This window comes from Rhinolophus sinicus, linkage group LG02 (assembly GCF_036562045.2).
Source record: "Rhinolophus sinicus isolate RSC01 linkage group LG02, ASM3656204v1, whole genome shotgun sequence".
NCBI classification, from domain to species: Eukaryota; Metazoa; Chordata; class Mammalia; order Chiroptera; family Rhinolophidae; genus Rhinolophus; species Rhinolophus sinicus.
Window position 1 is genome coordinate 88,866,818 of NC_133752.1, and position 17,923 is coordinate 88,884,740.

Below are 17,923 nucleotides of genomic sequence, written 5' to 3' on the forward strand. Positions count from 1 at the left end.
ACGCGGGAGGCCGCGGCGTTCGGACCGGACGCAGTGGGCGGTCGGGAACGTGAAGTCTCCGCGGTGCCTGATGGGGCTGTTGGGAGCCAGAGACCTGTAGCCACCCGGGTACCACTCTTTACTGCTGCCGCCGTCTCTGCCGCCTCATGGCGGCCATCGGAGTGCACCTGGGCTGCACATCAGCCTGTGTGGCCGTCTATAAGGTGAGGGAATGGGGCTGGGCTATGGGCCTAATGTCAGCCACCCCGTTCTCTGAGTGAGGGGCCAAATCCTTTGATCACACACGGGGTTGTGAACGGCGTGTCGCCGGCCTAGGAACGTCGCGCGGAGAGGCGGTACTGCGGGGAAGTTTCCAGGCGAAGAGCCAGGCGGACCCCGCTTCGTCCACTGCTGCTCCGGAAAAGCCAGCTGCGCCCTGATAGAGGGTCGTGACGACGCTGGAGCGCGGGATCCGGGGACGTCAGGGTCGCAGGAGACCGGGGGGGTCTCGGGGACGTCGTGGGCGCGGGAGGCCTCGAGGGGGACGGTCCCGGGGACGTCAGGCCGCAGGATGCCTGAAGGGTCTCGGGGATGTAGTGACCGCAGGAGCCCTGCAGCTTTCTGGACGTTTGCCAGGAAGGGGCGGGGTGGCTGCGATCTGGAACTGGAGCTGTTGATCCCGCGAAGCGTGTGAAGCGAGTTGATGGTGTGTGGTCTACTGACTTGGCCTTTCTGGAAATAAGAGAGCTTGACAAGGAGTTGTGGCCTTCGTCTCATCAGTGGGGAGGCGGAAGGAGCAATCATAGTGAACTCCCTTGATACTAGTCTCGCGTTTAAATGCCAAATGATTTGTAAGGAAAAGCCGAAGGGATTAGTGCTGCTTCGTTATATGTGGAAAAGGGAAGAACTATGTATTTATAGGGGAAGGAAGTGTGTGTAATAAGACTTGTTGTAATTGTACATGGAAAGATTGTTATGTTTGTTCCAATTATTGACTAGGCAGAGAAGACTGAAAAAAATGAGGCAGTTCTTCGTGGAATGTTGGCCTTACATAAAATATAGGAGATTAATAGCGGCAGTTAAATCTACACATTTAAAATATTGGTAGAGCATATTTTTTCCACATATATGCAAAGTAACACTGGCCCGAATATGTCTAATGAGACTATATATATATGTTTCATTTCAAAACAACTAATATAGTTGTGTATTTTTCTCCAGGATGGCCGGGCTGATGTGGTTGCAAATGATGCAGGTGACAGAGTTACTCCAGCTGTTGTTGCTTATTCAGAAAATGAAGAGGTACTATTCTCCCTCATTTTTGTACTTTGAAATAAGTAAAAATTATATGCATTGTAATATATTTCTCTTTTTTCAGGTTGTGGGATTGGCGGCAAAACAAAGTAGAATAAGAAATATTTCAAATACAGTAGTGAAAGTAAAGCAGATCCTTGGCAGGAGGTATGGAGTAAAATAATTTACATATGGTAATAAAAATGTGTTTATACATCCTAAGCATAATGTGGAATGAAACTAGAAACACCATTTGCTTTTTCATTGTTTTTTTATGACTGTCATTTCAGAGAGTACCCCCCCCAGTAGGCTGTTTCTTTTGATGATTAGTGTTGAGTCTTCTCAAGGATAGGATTCACTCAGACATCTGTTTCTTGCTGATAGGTCTGTTAGTATTGGTAAACGCCAGCATTCCTTTAGTTTTGACAGTTCGTGTCATTCAGAGGTGGTAATTTGGACTTTTCACATTTCTGTATTTTTTAACTGAGGGACCTTGAAAGATTTTTGTGGGAATTTGACTACTTCTTTGCACTATAGTTGAATTTTGCAAAATCTATACATTTGGTCATAATTTATGTAGATGCTTGATTTTCTTCTTTGGGTCCTTTTGTGACACTTTCTGGGAACGAACTTTTCCAGTGGCTTACAAATTTAATCATTAGAGAAACAGCTTAATTAACGTCTTAAGTAAGAATCAGGTTAATCATCTGTTGTAGCTTTAATTAAAAGATTAAAAAGGTTTGCTTCCCCAGACTCCTGTCTCCTCAAATTATAGATACCATAATAATTAGGGGGTTTCATTTTCACTGGACTGGTAATGCTTGATATAGTGTTTTTAAATTTTCAAAGTGCTTTCACATCTATTATTTCACTTAATCCTCTCAAATCCCTGTAAGATTGGTAAGGCAGGTTTTATCCCTCCCCATTTATAGATGAGAAAATCAAGGCACATAGAAGTTATGGTATTACTCAGTTAGGGGGGTGAACTAGAATCGGACTTTTAACCCTTAGCTCAAGTTGTTTCCTTTCTGTGTTGTTCAGTTGAGAATTTAAGTAGAAATTTCCTTAAGTTGATTCTGGGATTTGGGGGTAATAGATCAAATTTAATGGAGTTTTTTTTTTTTTTTACATACAGATTTTTTTTTTTTGTTATCCCTTACCTATGTTTAGTTAAACTGAACTTGACATTTATTTTTTTCCTTCCAATATCTAAGCACTGTGCCAAAAACTAGTATTTTGGAGAGAACTCAGATATTTATGATGATGATAAATTAGTTGGTGTCAAAAATTTTCAAATTATAAACTGAAAAAAAGGGAGTTGTATGTTGAATCTAGATTCACTGTAAGCAGCCAACAATATGTTTTTTTATTAAACTTTTTATTTTGAGGTAATTCTACATACTGTTATAAGAAATAATACAAGGAGATCTGATGTATTACTGGATTTACCACTTTCTCCCAAGGCTAACATCCTGAAAAACAGTAGTAGAATATCACAACCAGATGCTGCTATTGATACAGTCAAGATACAGAACCTGTCCATAGATCTGTCTCCTGGTATCCCTGTTTGTTTAAGCTGCTGTTTTGGGGCAGACAGATGAGTAATGATGTGGTTGTCTTCTGCCATATTATGCCAAAAGCTTTGTATTAACAGGAAGAAGTTAAGCTTCATTTCTGGCCCCGAAAGTTACTTTTTAACAAAGGAGTGCAGTGATGTCAGTAATACATAGCCACGGCACGCTGCGTAGGCCGAGGGTAGTGAAGCATGAGCGCCCTTCAGACAAACGCTGCACCGTGGTCTTGCTAGCACATCTCTGGAATGAGGTACCCCGGGCTCCCGGTATTTCCCCCTCGGTCTGTCTGCTTACAAGACAAGGATGATTTTTACAGACACATAGTTGTACCAGGTCTCAGCCTTGGAAGCTTTCTGGCCTTTGTGGAGGAGCCAGTCCCCTTGGTATCAAGCCAGTAAGTCCCGTGTTAGCCCCTGGTCCAGTATCCATCCCCAGCCAACGTCCAGCGTTGTGCTTTCTCAGTCTGGGCATCCTGCCTATTTGCGACCTACTTACAGGTAGCACCGCTTAACTTGCTTCCTTACACCCTCCCTGTAACTCTCATTCCCCTGTGGCCTTCCAGCCAGAAATTCAGTCCTCGGACCTGGCTTCTCAGCAATTAGCCCTGAGAGGGAAGAACCGGCTGGCTCCTAGAAAATAGACTGAGAGCACCAGTGCTTCTTCCCCACACCTTCAGACTTGCGCCTTGCTGCCCAGGAGCTCCGCTCAGCTAGCCTTCCTTCCCTGTCCACTATGGCCAGTGCCAATAGCAGTGCGGGCATCCGGTGGTCCCGACAGGAGACGCGGACTCTTCTCTCCATACTAGGCGAGGCAGAGTACATTCAGCGCCTCCAGACCGTGCATCATAACGCGGATGTCTATCAGGCTGTGTCTCAGAGGATGCAGCAGGAAGGCTTCCGCCGCACCGAGCGCCAGTGCCGCTCCAAGTTTAAAGTTCTCAAGGCGTTGTATTTAAAGGCGTATGTTGCCCACGCTGCAAGTCTCAGCGATCCGCCCCACTGTCCATTCTACGATACGTTGGATCAGCTTCTCCGAAGTCAGATAGCGACAGACCCAGACAACTTGATGGAGGATGCTGCTTGGGCCCAGCAGTGTGATCAGAACTTGGGGGCCTCTGACACCCCAGGGGAGGAGGGAACCAGCATTCTGAGAGCAAAAAGGACTCAAGCAGCAGATCACCAGCCTACCTTGAAAACAGTTAAGGAGTCAGATGATGATTGTCAACTGAGAATCAGTGACCAGATGCGAGAAACCAGTGATCCCCAACTGGCGCGTGCGCACTATCGCACACGCGGTGTCGCTTCAGCCGGGCGGGGAGAGACGCACTAAAGCTATTCGCCGACTGCTGGTGAGGGAGGCGGGACCTCCAGGCTGATTGGCGACGACGCGGGAGGCCGCGGCGTTCGGACCGGACGCAGTGGGCGGTCGGGAACGTGAAGTCTCCGCGGTGCCTGATGGGGCTGTTGGGAGCCGGAGACCTGTAGCCACCCGGGTACCACTCTTTACTGCTGCCGCTGTCTCTGCCGCCTCATGGCGGCCATCGGAGTGCACCTGGGCTGCACATCAGCCTGTGTGGCCGTCTATAAGGTGAGGGAATGGGGCTGGGCTATGGGCCTAATGTCAGCCACCCCGTTCTCTGAGTGAGGGGCCAAATCCTTTGATCACACACGGGGTTGTGAACGGCGTGTCGCCGGCCTAGGAACGTCGCGCGGAGAGGCGGTACTGCGGAGAAGTTTCCAGGCGAAGAGCCCGGCGGACCCCGCTTCGTCCACTGCTGCTCCGGAAAAGCCAGCTGCGCCCTGATAGAGGGTCGTGACGACGCTGGAGCGCGGGATCCGGGGACGTCAGAGTCGCAGGAGACCGGGGGGGGGGGTGTCTCGGGGACGTCGTGGGCGCGGGAGGCCTCGAGGGGGACGGTCCCGGGGACGTCACGCCGCAGGATGCCTGAAGGGTCTCGGGGATGTAGTGACCGCAGGAGCCCTGGAGCTTTCTGGACGTTTGCCAGGAAGGGGCGGGGTGGCTGCGATCTGGAACTGGAGCTGTTGATCCCGCGAAGCGTGTGAAGCGAGTTGATGGTGTGTGGTCTACTGACTTGGCCTTTCTGGAAATAAGAGAGCTTGACAAGGAGTTGTGGCCTTCGTCTCATCAGTGGGGAGGCGGAAGGAGCAATCATAGTGAACTCCCTTGATACTAGTCTCGCGTTTAAATGCCAAATGATTTGTAAGGAAAAGCCGAAGGGATTAGTGCTGCTTCGTTATATGTGGAAAAGGGAAGAACTATGTATTTATAGGGGAAGGAAGTGTGTGTAATAAGACTTGTTGTAATTGTACATGGAAAGATTGTTATGTTTGTTCCAATTATTGACTAGGCAGAGAAGACTGAAAAAAATGAGGCAGTTCTTCGTGGAATGTTGGCCTTACATAAAATATAGGAGATTAATAGCGGCAGTTAAATCTACACATTTAAAATATTGGTAGAGCATATTTTTTCCACATATATGCAAAGTAACACTGGCCCGAATATGTCTAATGAGACTATATATATATGTTTCATTTCAAAACAACTAATATAGTTGTGTATTTTTCTCCAGGATGGCCGGGCTGATGTGGTTGCAAATGATGCAGGTGACAGAGTTACTCCAGCTGTTGTTGCTTATTCAGAAAATGAAGAGGTACTATTCTTTCTCATTTTTGTACTTTGAAATAAGTAAAAATTATATGCATTGTAATATATTTCTCTTTTTTCAGGTTGTGGGATTGGCGGCAAAACAAAGTAGAATAAGAAATATTTCAAATACAGTAGTGAAAGTAAAGCAGATCCTTGGCAGGAGGTATGGAGTAAAATAATTTACATATGGTAATAAAAATGTGTTTATACATCCTAAGCATAATGTGGAATGAAACTAGAAACACCATTTGCTTTTTCATTGTTTTTTTATGACTGTCATTTCAGAGAGTACCCCCCCCAGTAGGCTGTTTCTTTTGATGATTAGTGTTGAGTCTTCTCAAGGATAGGATTCACTCAGACATCTGTTTCTTGCTGATAGGTCTGTTAGTATTGGTAAACGCCAGCATTCCTTTAGTTTTGACAGTTCGTGTCATTCAGAGGTGGTAATTTGGACTTTTCACATTTCTGTATTTTTTAACTGAGGGACCTTGAAAGATTTTTGTGGGAATTTGACTACTTCTTTGCACTATAGTTGAATTTTGCAAAATCTATACATTTGGTCATAATTTATGTAGATGCTTCGATTTTCTTCTTTGGGTCCTTTTGTGACACTTTCTGGGAACGAACTTTTCCAGTGGCTTACAAATTTAATCATTAGAGAAACAGCTTAATTAACGTCTTAAGTAAGAATCAGGTTAATCATCTGTTGTAGCTTTAATTAAAAGATTAAAAAGGTTTGCTTCCCCAGACTCCTGTCTCCTCAAATTATAGATACCATAATAATTAGGGGGTTTCATTTTCACTGGACTGGTAATGCTTGATATAGTGTTTTTAAATTTTCAAAGTGCTTTCACATCTATTATTTCACTTAATCCTCTCAAATCCCTGTAAGATTGGTAAGGCAGGTTTTATCCCTCCCCATTTATAGATGAGAAAATCAAGGCACATAGAAGTTATGGTATTACTCACTTAGGGGGGTGAACTAGAATCGGACTTTTAACCCTTAGCTCAAGTTGTTTCCTTTCTGTGTTGTTCAGTTGAGAATTTAAGTAGAAATTTCCTTAAGTTGATTCTGGGATTTGGGGGTAATAGATCAAATTTAATGGAGTTTTTTTTTTTTTTTTTTTACATACAGATTTTTTTTTTTTGTTATCCCTTACCTTTGTTTAGTTAAACTGAACTTGACGTTTATTTTTTTCCTTCCAATATCTAAGCACTGTGCCAAAAACTAGTATTTTGGAGAGAACTCAGATATTTGTGATGATGATAAATTAGTTGGTGTCAAAAATTTTCAAATTATAAACTGAAAAAAAGGGAGTTGTATGTTGAATCTAGATTCACTGTAAGCAGCCAACAATATGTTTTTTTATTAAACTTTTTATTTTGAGGTAATTCTACATACTGTTATAAGAAATAATACAAGGAGATCTGATGTATTACTGGATTTACCACTTTCTCCCAAGGCTAACATCCTGAAAAACAGTAGTAGAATATCACAACCAGATGCTGTTATTGATACAGTCAAGATACAGAACCTGTCCATAGATCTGTCTCCTGGTATCCCTGTTTGTTTAAGCTGCTGTTTTGGGGCAGACAGATGAGTAATGATGTGGTTGTCTTCTGCCATATTATGCCAAAAGCTTTGTATTAACAGGAAGAAGTTAAGCTTCATTTCTGGCCCCGAAAGTTACTTTTTAACAAAGGAGTGCAGTGATGTCAGTAATACATAGCCACGGCACGCTGCGTAGGCCGAGGGTAGTGAAGGATGAGCGCCCTTCAGACAAACGCTGCACCGTGGTCTTGCTAGCACGTCTCTGGAATGAGGTACCCCGGGCTCCCGGTATTTCCCCCTCGGTCTGTCTGCTTACAAGACAAGGATGATTTTTACAGATACATAGTTGTACCAGGTCTCAGCCTTGGAAGCTTTCTGGCCTTTGTGGAGGAGCCAGTCCCCTTGGTATCAAGCCAGTAAGTCCCGTGTTAGCCCCTGGTCCAGTATCCATCCCCAGCCAACGTCCAGCGTTGTGCTTTCTCAGTCTGGGCATCCTGCCTGTTTGCGACCTACTTACAGGTAGCACCGCTTAACTTGCTTCCTTACACCCTCCCTGTAACTCTCATTCCCCTGTGGCCTTCCAGCCAGAAATTCAGTCCTCGGACCTGGCTTCTCAGCAATTAGCCCTGAGAGGGAAGAACCGGCTGGCTCCTGGAAAATAGACTGAGAGCACCAGTGCTTCTTCCCCACACCTTCAGACTTGCGCCTTGCTGCCCAGGAGCTCCGCTCAGCTAGCCTTCCTTCCCTGTCCACTATGGCCAGTGCCAATAGCAGTGCGGGCATCCGGTGGTCCCGACAGGAGACGCGGACTCTTCTCTCCATACTAGGCGAGGCAGAGTACATTCAGCGCCTCCAGACCGTGCATCATAACGCGGATGTCTATCAGGCTGTGTCTCAGAGGATGCAGCAGGAAGGCTTCCGCCGCACCGAGCGCCAGTGCCGCTCCAAGTTTAAAGTTCTCAAGGCGTTGTATTTAAAGGCGTATGTTGCCCACGCCGCAAGTCTCAGCGATCCGCCCCACTGTCCATTCTACGATACGTTGGATCAGCTTCTCCGAAGTCAGATAGCGACAGACCCAGACAACTTGATGGAGGATGCTGCTTGGGCCCAGCAGTGTGATCAGAACTTGGGGGCCTCTGACACCCCAGGGGAGGAGGGAACCAGCATTCTGAGAGCAAAAAGGACTCAAGCAGCAGATCACCAGCCTACCTTGAAAACAGTTAAGGAGTCAGATGATGATTGTCAACTGAGAATCAGTGACCAGATGCGAGAAACCAGTGACCTTGAGGACTCCTGGGATGAATCCTCAGGTGCAGGTAATTCCCAGACGTAAAAGATCGGGGTCCCAGAGTCACTGGGTTCTAAACACCAGCATGTGTTTGGATGCTGTTCTCTTCAGCATTGTCCCTTTTTCTGCCCTTGCCCTCTTTTATTTTTTTTAAACCTAATGGTAAGATTAAGGGCTCCAAGTGTTTAAAAGCTATGACCCTAGATATATAAGGTATTAAAACTCTAAATACAGAAGATGTCCTCTTGAGAACCATACTAGTTCTGGCATTATTTATAATGGGTACCCATGCATTTGTGGATATAGAGTGGGTTGGGTAGCTAAGTGGAAAGGGGCTCAGGAAAGCAAGGGGGAGATTTTGGGGGTAAGCTTACAACAGGCCAAAATATCCAGACTACTGAAGTGAATTCTTCCCAGTCCCTTGAAGAATGAGCCTTTTCCAGGAATGACTACCGTTTTGTAATTGTCTCTCAACTCAGCTGCTGGCTCCAAGCATTCCCTTAGCAGGAAAGTCCTCTCTGCAACATTGTTGCTTTGTTTTTCAGGGTGCTCTCAAGGGACCCCCAGCTACAGCAGCTCCTACCACCTTTTCAGAGGTGCAGTTGCTCCCTGTCAGAGCAGCCCCTTGGCCAGACTGGGTGTGTCCGGTGAGCCCAGCCCTGGCACCAGCACCAGCCGAAACTCTCCTGGGGTGGCCTCCACACAGCAGCCTCCAATCTCCTCCTCCGGAGTTCCTTTGGTTTCTGGTGGGGATAGGCCTTTGACCAGTGAGCCCCCTCCAAGGTGGGCAAGGCGAAGAAGGCGGTCAGTGGCCAGGACTATTGCAGCTGAATTGGCAGAAAATAGGAGGTTGGCACGAGAACTTTCAAAGCGTGAGGAAGAAAAGTTGGACAGGCTGATCGCTATTGGTGAGGAGGCCAGTGCTCAGCAAGACACGGCCAACGAGCTCCGCAGGGATGCCATCGTCGCAGTCAGACGCTTGGCGACGGCAGTGGAAGAGGCCACCGGTGCTTTCCAGCTAGGCCTTGAAAAATTGCTTCAGAGGCTAATTTCGAATACCAAAAGTTAGGCGCTGGTGACACAAGGCTGTATTTCCTAACGTGGTAGAAGCCCAGATCCAGCAGTTGGCTTCTGATACCCTGGCTCCTTTGCCATGTCCTCAGAAAAAACGTAGATGAGCCTTGATTCTGCAGGAATAATGTGCTAATTGCTTTTCCCAAGCTTCTCCACTAACTGAAAGACCTTTCAGATATGTGAGGGGTGGCCGAATAGAAAACGAACAGAGCCAAGTCCGGAGAGCTAGTTAGCCCTGGCTTTGGCAGTGCTGTGAGGCAATTTAGTTTACCTCTCTACACCAGTTTCCTCATCTGTTAAATGGGAGCTACGTAACAACTCCTGACTTGCCTACCTCACAGGGTTGTTGTGAGGAGCAAACTGCTGATAGATGTGAAAGGGTTTAAATATTTAAAAGCACTATATACATTTAAGTTATTAACGTATTTGACCTTGGCCGAGGTAAGGCTAGGGTGAGGTGCATTAATTGACAAGATATAGAATTGTGGTTGTACACCATGATGACCTCATTGCTTGAATCTTTATTAGTTGAACTTGACTGCTTCCTGGAGTTTGAGATCTTCATTTTTTTTAATCACTCTATAGCTCAAGACTACTATAGAGACAACATGTATTAGTACCTTCCTCTCATTGTCACTGCTGTGTCTATAACATACTAGTAAACTCGCTAGTCAAACCATCTTTCCGTCCATTTTAGTAGTTCTTAGTCTCTATAAGAATATAATTCAGAACTAACAGGGAGCTACAATCGTGTGTTACGGTGCATATTGATAAGCTTTGGTATAATGAGATATTGGCTGTTTTACAAAATATTAAATGTAAGTAAACTCTTTGTGTTCCATATTACTTGGGTCCCTTTATATGTATAATTATATATTTTTAAGTTTGGGTTGCCATTTGATCATCATGGAAAGAATTCGGATTATATCAGTTTCCCAAGTGCTTTTAGCTAATTTCATTTCTTTTCTATTAGCCTTTTTTCTCTCTTACGTGTTACAGAAGGCAAGCCCTAAAAAACTTTCCTTCTAGGGAAATTTCCAAAGTCATTTTTTCTCATTTGGTATAGATGAACGTTCACCTAGTTAGTGGCATATGGTGGAAAAGAACATTTGAGGGTGATGTGAATAAAGACTGCCTGCCATAGAGAATTCCTCTTAAGCACAAGCTCTCAACAAATGAATTCCCTTTCCACCCCAAAACACATACTCTTCCTTTGGGATGTGGAAAGGTGTTGAGCCATGCTTCCAGTTTACTTCAGAAGGGAAGCCATTACTGGCCATCATTAAACTAACTTAAAGCTTTTAGTGGTTTACTTAGTACTTTCAGGAAATACAAATAGGAGCCTTGGATTTTAAACAGTTTTCTTTCAATCTAGAGGCTGGAAAAAAAAAGTGTAAGCATGTTGGGAGAGATTTTATATTTTGCAGGGTTAGATGCTTAATGCTGGAAATACAAATAGAGCAATGGGTAAAACAATAGTGGGACTATACCTGGAACCACGAATAGCTCTTGAGCGAGCTGCTCCAATGAGTAGGTGATGGGGGTGGGAGGCAGCTGGTGTGGGGCATACCCTGGAGTCTAGTTAAACTCCTGGGTTCTAATCCTGTCGTGTCACAGGTCCATTGGCAAATCACTTGCCCTTTTTGTGCCTCCATTTCTTTATCTGAAATGAGAGATTTGTATTAGATGACTTTTCTAGGACCTTCCAACTCTAAAATTCTATGACAAGTAGCATAACAAAAAAGACAATATGAAATTTTAATTGTAGTATTTTCAGTCACAGCCACATATTTATGTTTGAAATACTGGTAACAATTGTATTTTAAGGAAGCATTCTACAGAATTAGTATTTATTAATATACTGAACGTCTATAAATACCACGCCAGACAAAGATTCTTTGCTTTTAAAGGAGCATATGTTAAGGCATTAAAATGGACACACACACACACAAACACACATTTTCTCAATTGCTTTAGGTCATTATATGGAGGGATATGTGTCAGTTATAACTAGATAACACTAGATAATGTAGGTAGGTAGACTTTTTGGAAAAACGGAACTACTTGAAGGAGAATTAGGCCTGTACGACATTAATCTGTTAATGATAGCAAAACACATAGGCAAGGATTTATGTGAGATAAGAGAAGTGCTGAAGGACAGAAGTGGAGTTCAACTTTGGAGGTAGTATGGTGAAAATCTAATGGGTGAAGTATCCTTAATGTGGGAATCAAACTGAAGGGAAAGGTCTTAAAGAAGTACACGGAAAAATAGGCAAAATACTGTTAAGAGGAGGGAAGTTGTAATAACGAGAGGTCGTGTGAAAGAAAACAAGCCCAGAAATGCCGCCTAAACTCTAGGCCCAATCATTGCTCCCGGTCTAGCCTTAGGTGGGTCATTTCACCATTCTGTACCTCAGGTTCCTCACCTCTGAAGTGGGAAACTACTAACTATCCTACCTCCCTCACAGGAATGTTGTGAGGGTCAAATGAATGTAAAAGCTCAGACATGGAAGGCACTGTACTGTCCCCGTAGCGGGGACAAGGACCCCGTGGCACATGCGTGCTGACATGCGCCAGGCCTGAGGGCCTGCTGACTGCAAGAGACAAGTGTGGAGGAGGGGCAAGAGAATGGCGTTGCTGGTAAAGGTTGTGATCACAGTGGTCGGCTTCACTCTCTGCTCCTAGAGACCGTGTTGTGAATGGGGTGCTATGTATACCAACCTCCCGCCACCCTTTGGTTGTCTGTTACATGATTCAATCCTGATGTGGACAATAAAGTTTTTACTTGTATGTAGTTGTGGGTCAGTCCGCTACTTTCTGGCGCTATCCGTGATCATTTGTCACCTCTATTCTCTGCCTTCTGCTCTGCTAATCTCCAGGGTCTTGCCTGTGTATGGCCCCAAGAGCAATGTGTGCTTTCTGTCCTCACATGAGCGAGGTCTTCTTTGCATAACAGTTGAAAAATAATTTTTCATTTCTAAGAATTCTGTAAAATTCATCAAAGATCCTTTCCTAGCAAATTCTCTTGTCTGAGTGATAGGTAACCTACACATAATAGGATAAATTATACTGGTTGACTTCAATTGTATTCTAAAGAAAGAACTGGTGTTGTGTACTAGTTATAACACTGGTGCAACAAAATTACTACGGGCACACTTCCACCTTTTTTTATTTTAAGATATTTGTACAGGATATAGTCTAAATACTGGGTTTAGACAAAGGGAAGAAGGGAGGGTTTAATGGAAGGAACACTAAATTTTAGATTAAATATAAGGATTCTTCCCAATTCTGCCGTAAATTAGCCATGCGACTTTGAGCAAGCTACTTACCCGTTTTCTCTCTAGATCAATTTTTAGGTGATAGGGAAGGAAGTATGAGGAATCTGCAAGGATTCCAGACAGAGCTCTAAGCTGAATTAAACCCCTTTTGTCTTCCTATTATTTACACAGATTAGGGTCCTTCCATATTCAATAACGCTTCAGCAATTAGTTGCTATTAATTTTCACCTTTTAGTAAACATTTAAGCCTGGTCTCTGAACAGAATAGCCACAGCCCTTTGGAAGAAGGGTTTAGAGGAAGGATCTACTTCATTTTGATTTCTAGATGAAATTAAGTTAAGGATCAAAGACTCCCATTCCAATTCAAGGGGCAGAAGTACTTCAGTCATGTACCATCTTACTGCCGGGCGGTTGTTTAAAGTGTACACAACTGTAGCCTGAGAAGACCTGGGATCTGTACTGAGTCTGCCCCTTATTAGCTTATAAGTCATTGACCCTCTACGAACCTATTACCTCTGAAATAATACCTGCCAAACCAACCCCACATAGGTGTCGTGAAGAGCAAGTGAGGTAATACATGTGGAAACATTTTGTATTCCGCAGAAATTAGTATTGCTGTGTTGAGCAGCACGGCACCCGTTGTCTTAATGTTTTCATTGCCAAGAACATTAATATCTATTTTGTATGGGACATTCTAGGTCTATCTACCTATAGTACTGTGCACCTTTCCGTGTATAACATTCGTACGTTTGCTCCCTTTTTTTATTGTGGGTATAGATTCATGTTCAGAAACCAAGTAACAAAGGTGGTGTTAGGCATGCTGGTTTGCGCTTCGTTTGCAATATTTTTGTCCTTTTTATCTCAGTGGTTGGAGCTTCAGGATTATAGATGTGAGAGTATATCACATAAAATCACTGATATTATGAAAATCATCCCCAAATGTAGCACCTGTTAATAGCAAGATCAGGAAAAATAAGCTATTTACTTTCAAATGCAGAAAAGTAACACCTTAATAGAATTACTATACCCATTATAAATATTCCATTCATTTAATCCTATCATCTGTTATAGTTGAAGTTTTTTTAATATTAAGCAATGTAATGATTTTGTTTATATTTTTATATTTGCTCAGTGGTGTTGATGAATATAATGTTTAAATCTTATATATCAACGATACTGATTTTAATAGTTAACTATCTTTGTCTCTATGGACAGCTCTGATGATCCACAGGCTCGGAAATACATCACAGAAAGTAAATGTTTAGTGAGTATGGTTCTATTATTCCCTATTACAAAAGTAATTGTTAAGGTGCTAACCTGTAGTATTAGTTTGAAACTTTGTGTTTTTATCAAAATTCTTCCTTACTTAACACACTTATAATTTCCTTTATAGGTCATTGAAAAAAATGGGAAATTACAATATGAAATAGATACTGGAGAAGAAACAAAATTTGTTAACCCAGAAGATGTTGCCAGATTGATATTTAGTAAGATGAAAGGTATTGAGCCAAAGAGAAAATCTTTTAAGAGTTGACTGCTAAAAAAACCATTAGGTGTATTTTCTGACCTAGGGAGAAGCCAGTGATTGGGCAGATGAGCAGTGAGGAGACCTGTACTCTAGATTTGACGGGGCCACTAATTGGCCATGTGACCATGGTTAAATGACATACCTTCCCTGACTTTGATTTCTGGAGAAGTAATGTGAATGGATTAGGCTAGATTGGCATTTTCAAAACTTCTTAAGATAAAGTGGCCAAATAAGCACAGTGAAGAATGAATATCGTTTATCTCCCTCTGTAAGATTGAGAGTGCACGCTCAATAATATTTAGGCACGTTAGGTAGGTCTGGTTTTATCATCACTTTGGACGAAGGCTGGGGCTGAGTGGCATTGTTTGGAACAATTTAGGAAATTCTGGAGTAGATTATTCATAAGGCTCTGGAATTTATGTTAAGAACTTTTGGGATGGAAGGGATACCTTTAATGTGTTGAACTAACATGGTGCTGTTTGTCTTCACATTGACTTATTACAAGCTTATTCTCAGTGGAATCAGTCTAATTTGGGAGATGGTTGAAACTTTGAAGCCTAAGAGCCAGGCACTTTGGAAAGTACCTAGTTCTACGTCCACAAACTACCAAAACCACGAAAAATAGTGTACAGTTTAAGAGAATAAGGAAAGAAAATCAATGGGGTGGGATATAGTCATGTGAATTGAAAAATTGTTATAGTGAGAAAATCTTCGCTACAAATGAATAAACCTCAGAAAGTATCACTTGACTTTTTTTCTGCCATCAGAATTTATTTTTATTTTTTTTAATATATAGAAACGGCACATTCTGTCTTGGGCTCAAATGCAAATGATGTAGTTATAACTGTTCCATTTGATTTTGGAGAAAAGCAAAAAAATGCTCTTGGGTAAGTATAATATGGAGTTTTTGGTGTTTTTAGTTAAAGGAAATACAAATTTCACAATAGCACCATATAGTAAAAAGTAAAGTTGCATTTGAAAATACCTTAGGCAATAAAGTTGTATTTGTAAATACATGTATTTATATATGTGTGTGTATATATATATATATATATCCACACACACACAAAAGTAAAGAACATGGTAAAAAAGTATGTTAATGATCATTAATATTTCCTATCTTCTATGGAATGCCAAGAGAACATAAAATTAGATATACCTTCTTAGTTCTTTTGATTAGAAGTGTTTTTAATTACCAAGTTAATGCTTATGAATCACTTTGAGTCAGTTTCATGTAATTAGGGTTTATGTAGGAATTATACAAAAATGTGCAATTTTAGAATATATTTGCAGCTATTTCTTCACCTTAGATCTCAGCATCTAAACAAAAAGTCAAATTTAGTTTACAGCGTATATGACAAAATTTTTGATGTTAGGATTACAGTATAATTTACATTATAATTTAGTTACTATGCAAACGTAATTGGTGAGCATTCATGCCTTTGTTTTGGGATAGGGTTCCACATGAAGTTTTAGGCCAGCATCTAAGTTGCTTCTGAGGTAGAGAATTGCTTTATTTACTTGAACTTGTGAGATGTTAATACCTGTGACGCTAAAAGTAATTGGAAAATTCCAAAATGTATTACAAATTTGTGTTAACCACTTTCTAAAGTTTGTAAGCATGGGCATTTTGAAGAGCTTTCTTTTCCTTGTTTAGTATAAGCACATGTTATTTTCTTTAAGAAAGTAGACTCTGAACATTACTATTTTAAATGGAAAATGATCTACTCTTACAGAGTGACATCCATTTCTGTGTTCTATTATCTTGCTTCTAAAGATCATTACCGTTCATGTTCTACTTATGAAATCTTACTTGCTATTGCATAAAATCTTTAGCAGAGCATTTCTAAGTATGTGAACTTGAACTTGAACATGTTGTGATACTAAATTCATTGAAAGCAAATTGTCCACAGGGAAGCAGCCAGAGCTGCTGGGTTTGATGTTTTGCGGTTAATCCATGAGCCATCTGCAGCTCTCCTGGCTTATGGAATTGGACAAGACTCACCCACTGGAAAAAGGTAAAAACCATACTTGCAGCTTTCAGTTTTACAGTGCAAAAAACAGTTTAGATTATAGCAGTTATATCAGTAGAGATTGTTTATAATGCAGTGGTTCCAAGCCTTTGTGGATGAAAAGATACCTAAACTAGAGTTTTTAAAATAGATGAGAAAGATGTCCTAGGACAGTAGAGAAAGGAGAAAAGACTGAGCTTCTGCTTTCCCTTTATCACCCATATTTTGTCTCTTTATCGGAGGAAGATTTGAAGTTCGTAAGCCCAGCCAAGTTCCAACTCAAGCTAGGACACTCTTAATTTTACTACCAATTCCAATTATTAAACATGTTTAGAAACATTGATTAGTTTTATATACATTCATGTTGGCAGGAGATGGGGCGAAATCCAGCATGCGGATTTAAGACTTCTTTTGATAATGAAATAGTAAAACATACTCCTAATTTACTTGTCAAAGCTTGTCTTAATAGAACTGGCACATCATGCAACTTAAATTAATTCAAATATATTAATTTCCACTAGTTGTTCACCTCATTCATATCTCATAGAGTAAAGAAACTAATATGCATAAATCACTAGGAAATTATTTTTAGGTAAACTAGATAAATGTAGATTATCAGAAATTATGAATGTTGATGCATAGGAAATTAGCTCCTAGTTTTTCATGTTTCATTTTTATAGAACATGTTATTGCAGTAGTAGCTTGGAAAATAGTAGCACAACATTTCTACATTCTCTTACAATTCACTATAATAACAAATCTCTTCTTTATTTGAAAAGTTGGTGTTTTGAACTCCAGTTTCTCAGAAGAATACAATTTTACCACAATTAAATGAAAAATAACTTTGACTTAAAATCAGAAGATCTGGTTTCTAGGCTTGATTCATCACTAAGTGATGACCATGGACAACTTAGTTACTCATGTGAGATTTTTAGTTTCCTCATTTATGATTTAAAGGGATTAAACTAAGTGACTTCTTAGTTTAAGAAGTCCAATCTAGCTTTAAAATGTTGTGATTCTCTCTTAACTTACTCATGTTGTCTTTTTTTTTCTTAAGCAATATTTTGGTGTTCAAACTTGGAGGGACATCCTTATCTATCAGTATCACGGAAGTTAACAGTGGGATATATCGTGTTCTTGCAACAAACACGGATGATAACATTGGAGGTACACATTTCACAGAAACCTTAGCACAGTATCTAGCTTCTGAGTTTCAGAGGTGAGTATTAATGGAGTTGATGATACATTTTGATTGAAGTTTGTCTTCAGGTTTTATTTTTTTTCCTAATTCATTTGAAATTGCCCTGCTTCAAAGGAGGTTGTGGTTTTTCCAGTGCACTGGATGTTGTTGTGTCTAGAGTTAATGTCTAGCCAGGCAAACGTGGGGAAGCAGAGGTCAAGCTGCCCAGTTCAATGCTCTTGGATTTTTCACTTAGTTTAAGGGACCACCAGACACTGAACTGTGTGAACTTGGATCTCAAGTTCAGTTTCTTAATTCTTCATGTGCTGCTTTGATGTCTGAATGAAGAAGGAATAGGCACGGAGGCCTTTACGCCCTTCTGAACAGTTTTTAAAAGTAGATCTGATGAAGATTACGTACATTGTAGTTATATCTCAGGGAAATAATGTTTTATGGAGTGTTTAATTACTAATCTACTACCACAAGGAATATTTTAGT

At 41.6% G+C, this 17,923-nt stretch overlaps 2 protein-coding genes across 3 annotated transcripts in view; both read left to right on the forward strand.

Moving 5' to 3' along the window:
* The first annotated feature begins 41 nt into the window (after nt 1–41).
* The window catches only part of HSPA14 (heat shock protein family A (Hsp70) member 14), a 29,405-nt gene continuing 11,523 nt past the window's right edge, over nt 42–17,923 (forward strand). Inside the window, exons 1-8 of one of the 2 annotated variants that reach the window (XM_019738306.2) lie at nt 42–203; nt 1,201–1,281; nt 1,358–1,440; nt 13,921–13,969; nt 14,099–14,204; nt 15,030–15,120; nt 16,147–16,251; nt 17,303–17,464. In XM_019738306.2, the coding sequence (XP_019593865.2) occupies nt 147–203; nt 1,201–1,281; nt 1,358–1,440; nt 13,921–13,969; nt 14,099–14,204; nt 15,030–15,120; nt 16,147–16,251; nt 17,303–17,464 (734 nt within the window). In that variant the 5' untranslated portion in view covers nt 42–146. Of the gene's footprint in view, nt 204–1,200; nt 1,282–1,357; nt 1,441–4,301; nt 4,434–5,436; nt 5,518–5,593; nt 5,677–13,920; nt 13,970–14,098; nt 14,205–15,029; nt 15,121–16,146; nt 16,252–17,302; nt 17,465–17,923 lie in introns of those variants that run through there. The other variant, XM_074324785.1, reaches the window with a different exon arrangement.
* MSANTD7 (Myb/SANT DNA binding domain containing 7) lies at nt 5,462–12,221 on the forward strand. Its single transcript, XM_019738307.2, has 4 exons — nt 5,462–5,517; nt 5,594–5,676; nt 7,650–8,381; nt 8,899–12,221. Exons 3-4 carry the CDS (start codon nt 7,820–7,822, stop codon nt 9,420–9,422), a joined length of 1,086 nt encoding a protein of 361 aa, XP_019593866.2. The 5' UTR covers nt 5,462–5,517; nt 5,594–5,676; nt 7,650–7,819; the 3' UTR covers nt 9,423–12,221.

Bases quoted from the DNA above. Each gene is read 5' to 3' on its own strand.
- MSANTD7 (XM_019738307.2), top strand. From the start codon at position 7,820: ATGGCCAGTGCCAATAGCAGTGCGGGCATCCGGTGGTCCCGACAGGAG. The intron at 8,382-8,898 runs GTAATTCCCAGA...TTTGTTTTTCAG, and splicing joins GGATGAATCCTCAGGTGCAG to GGTGCTCTCAAGGGACCCCC.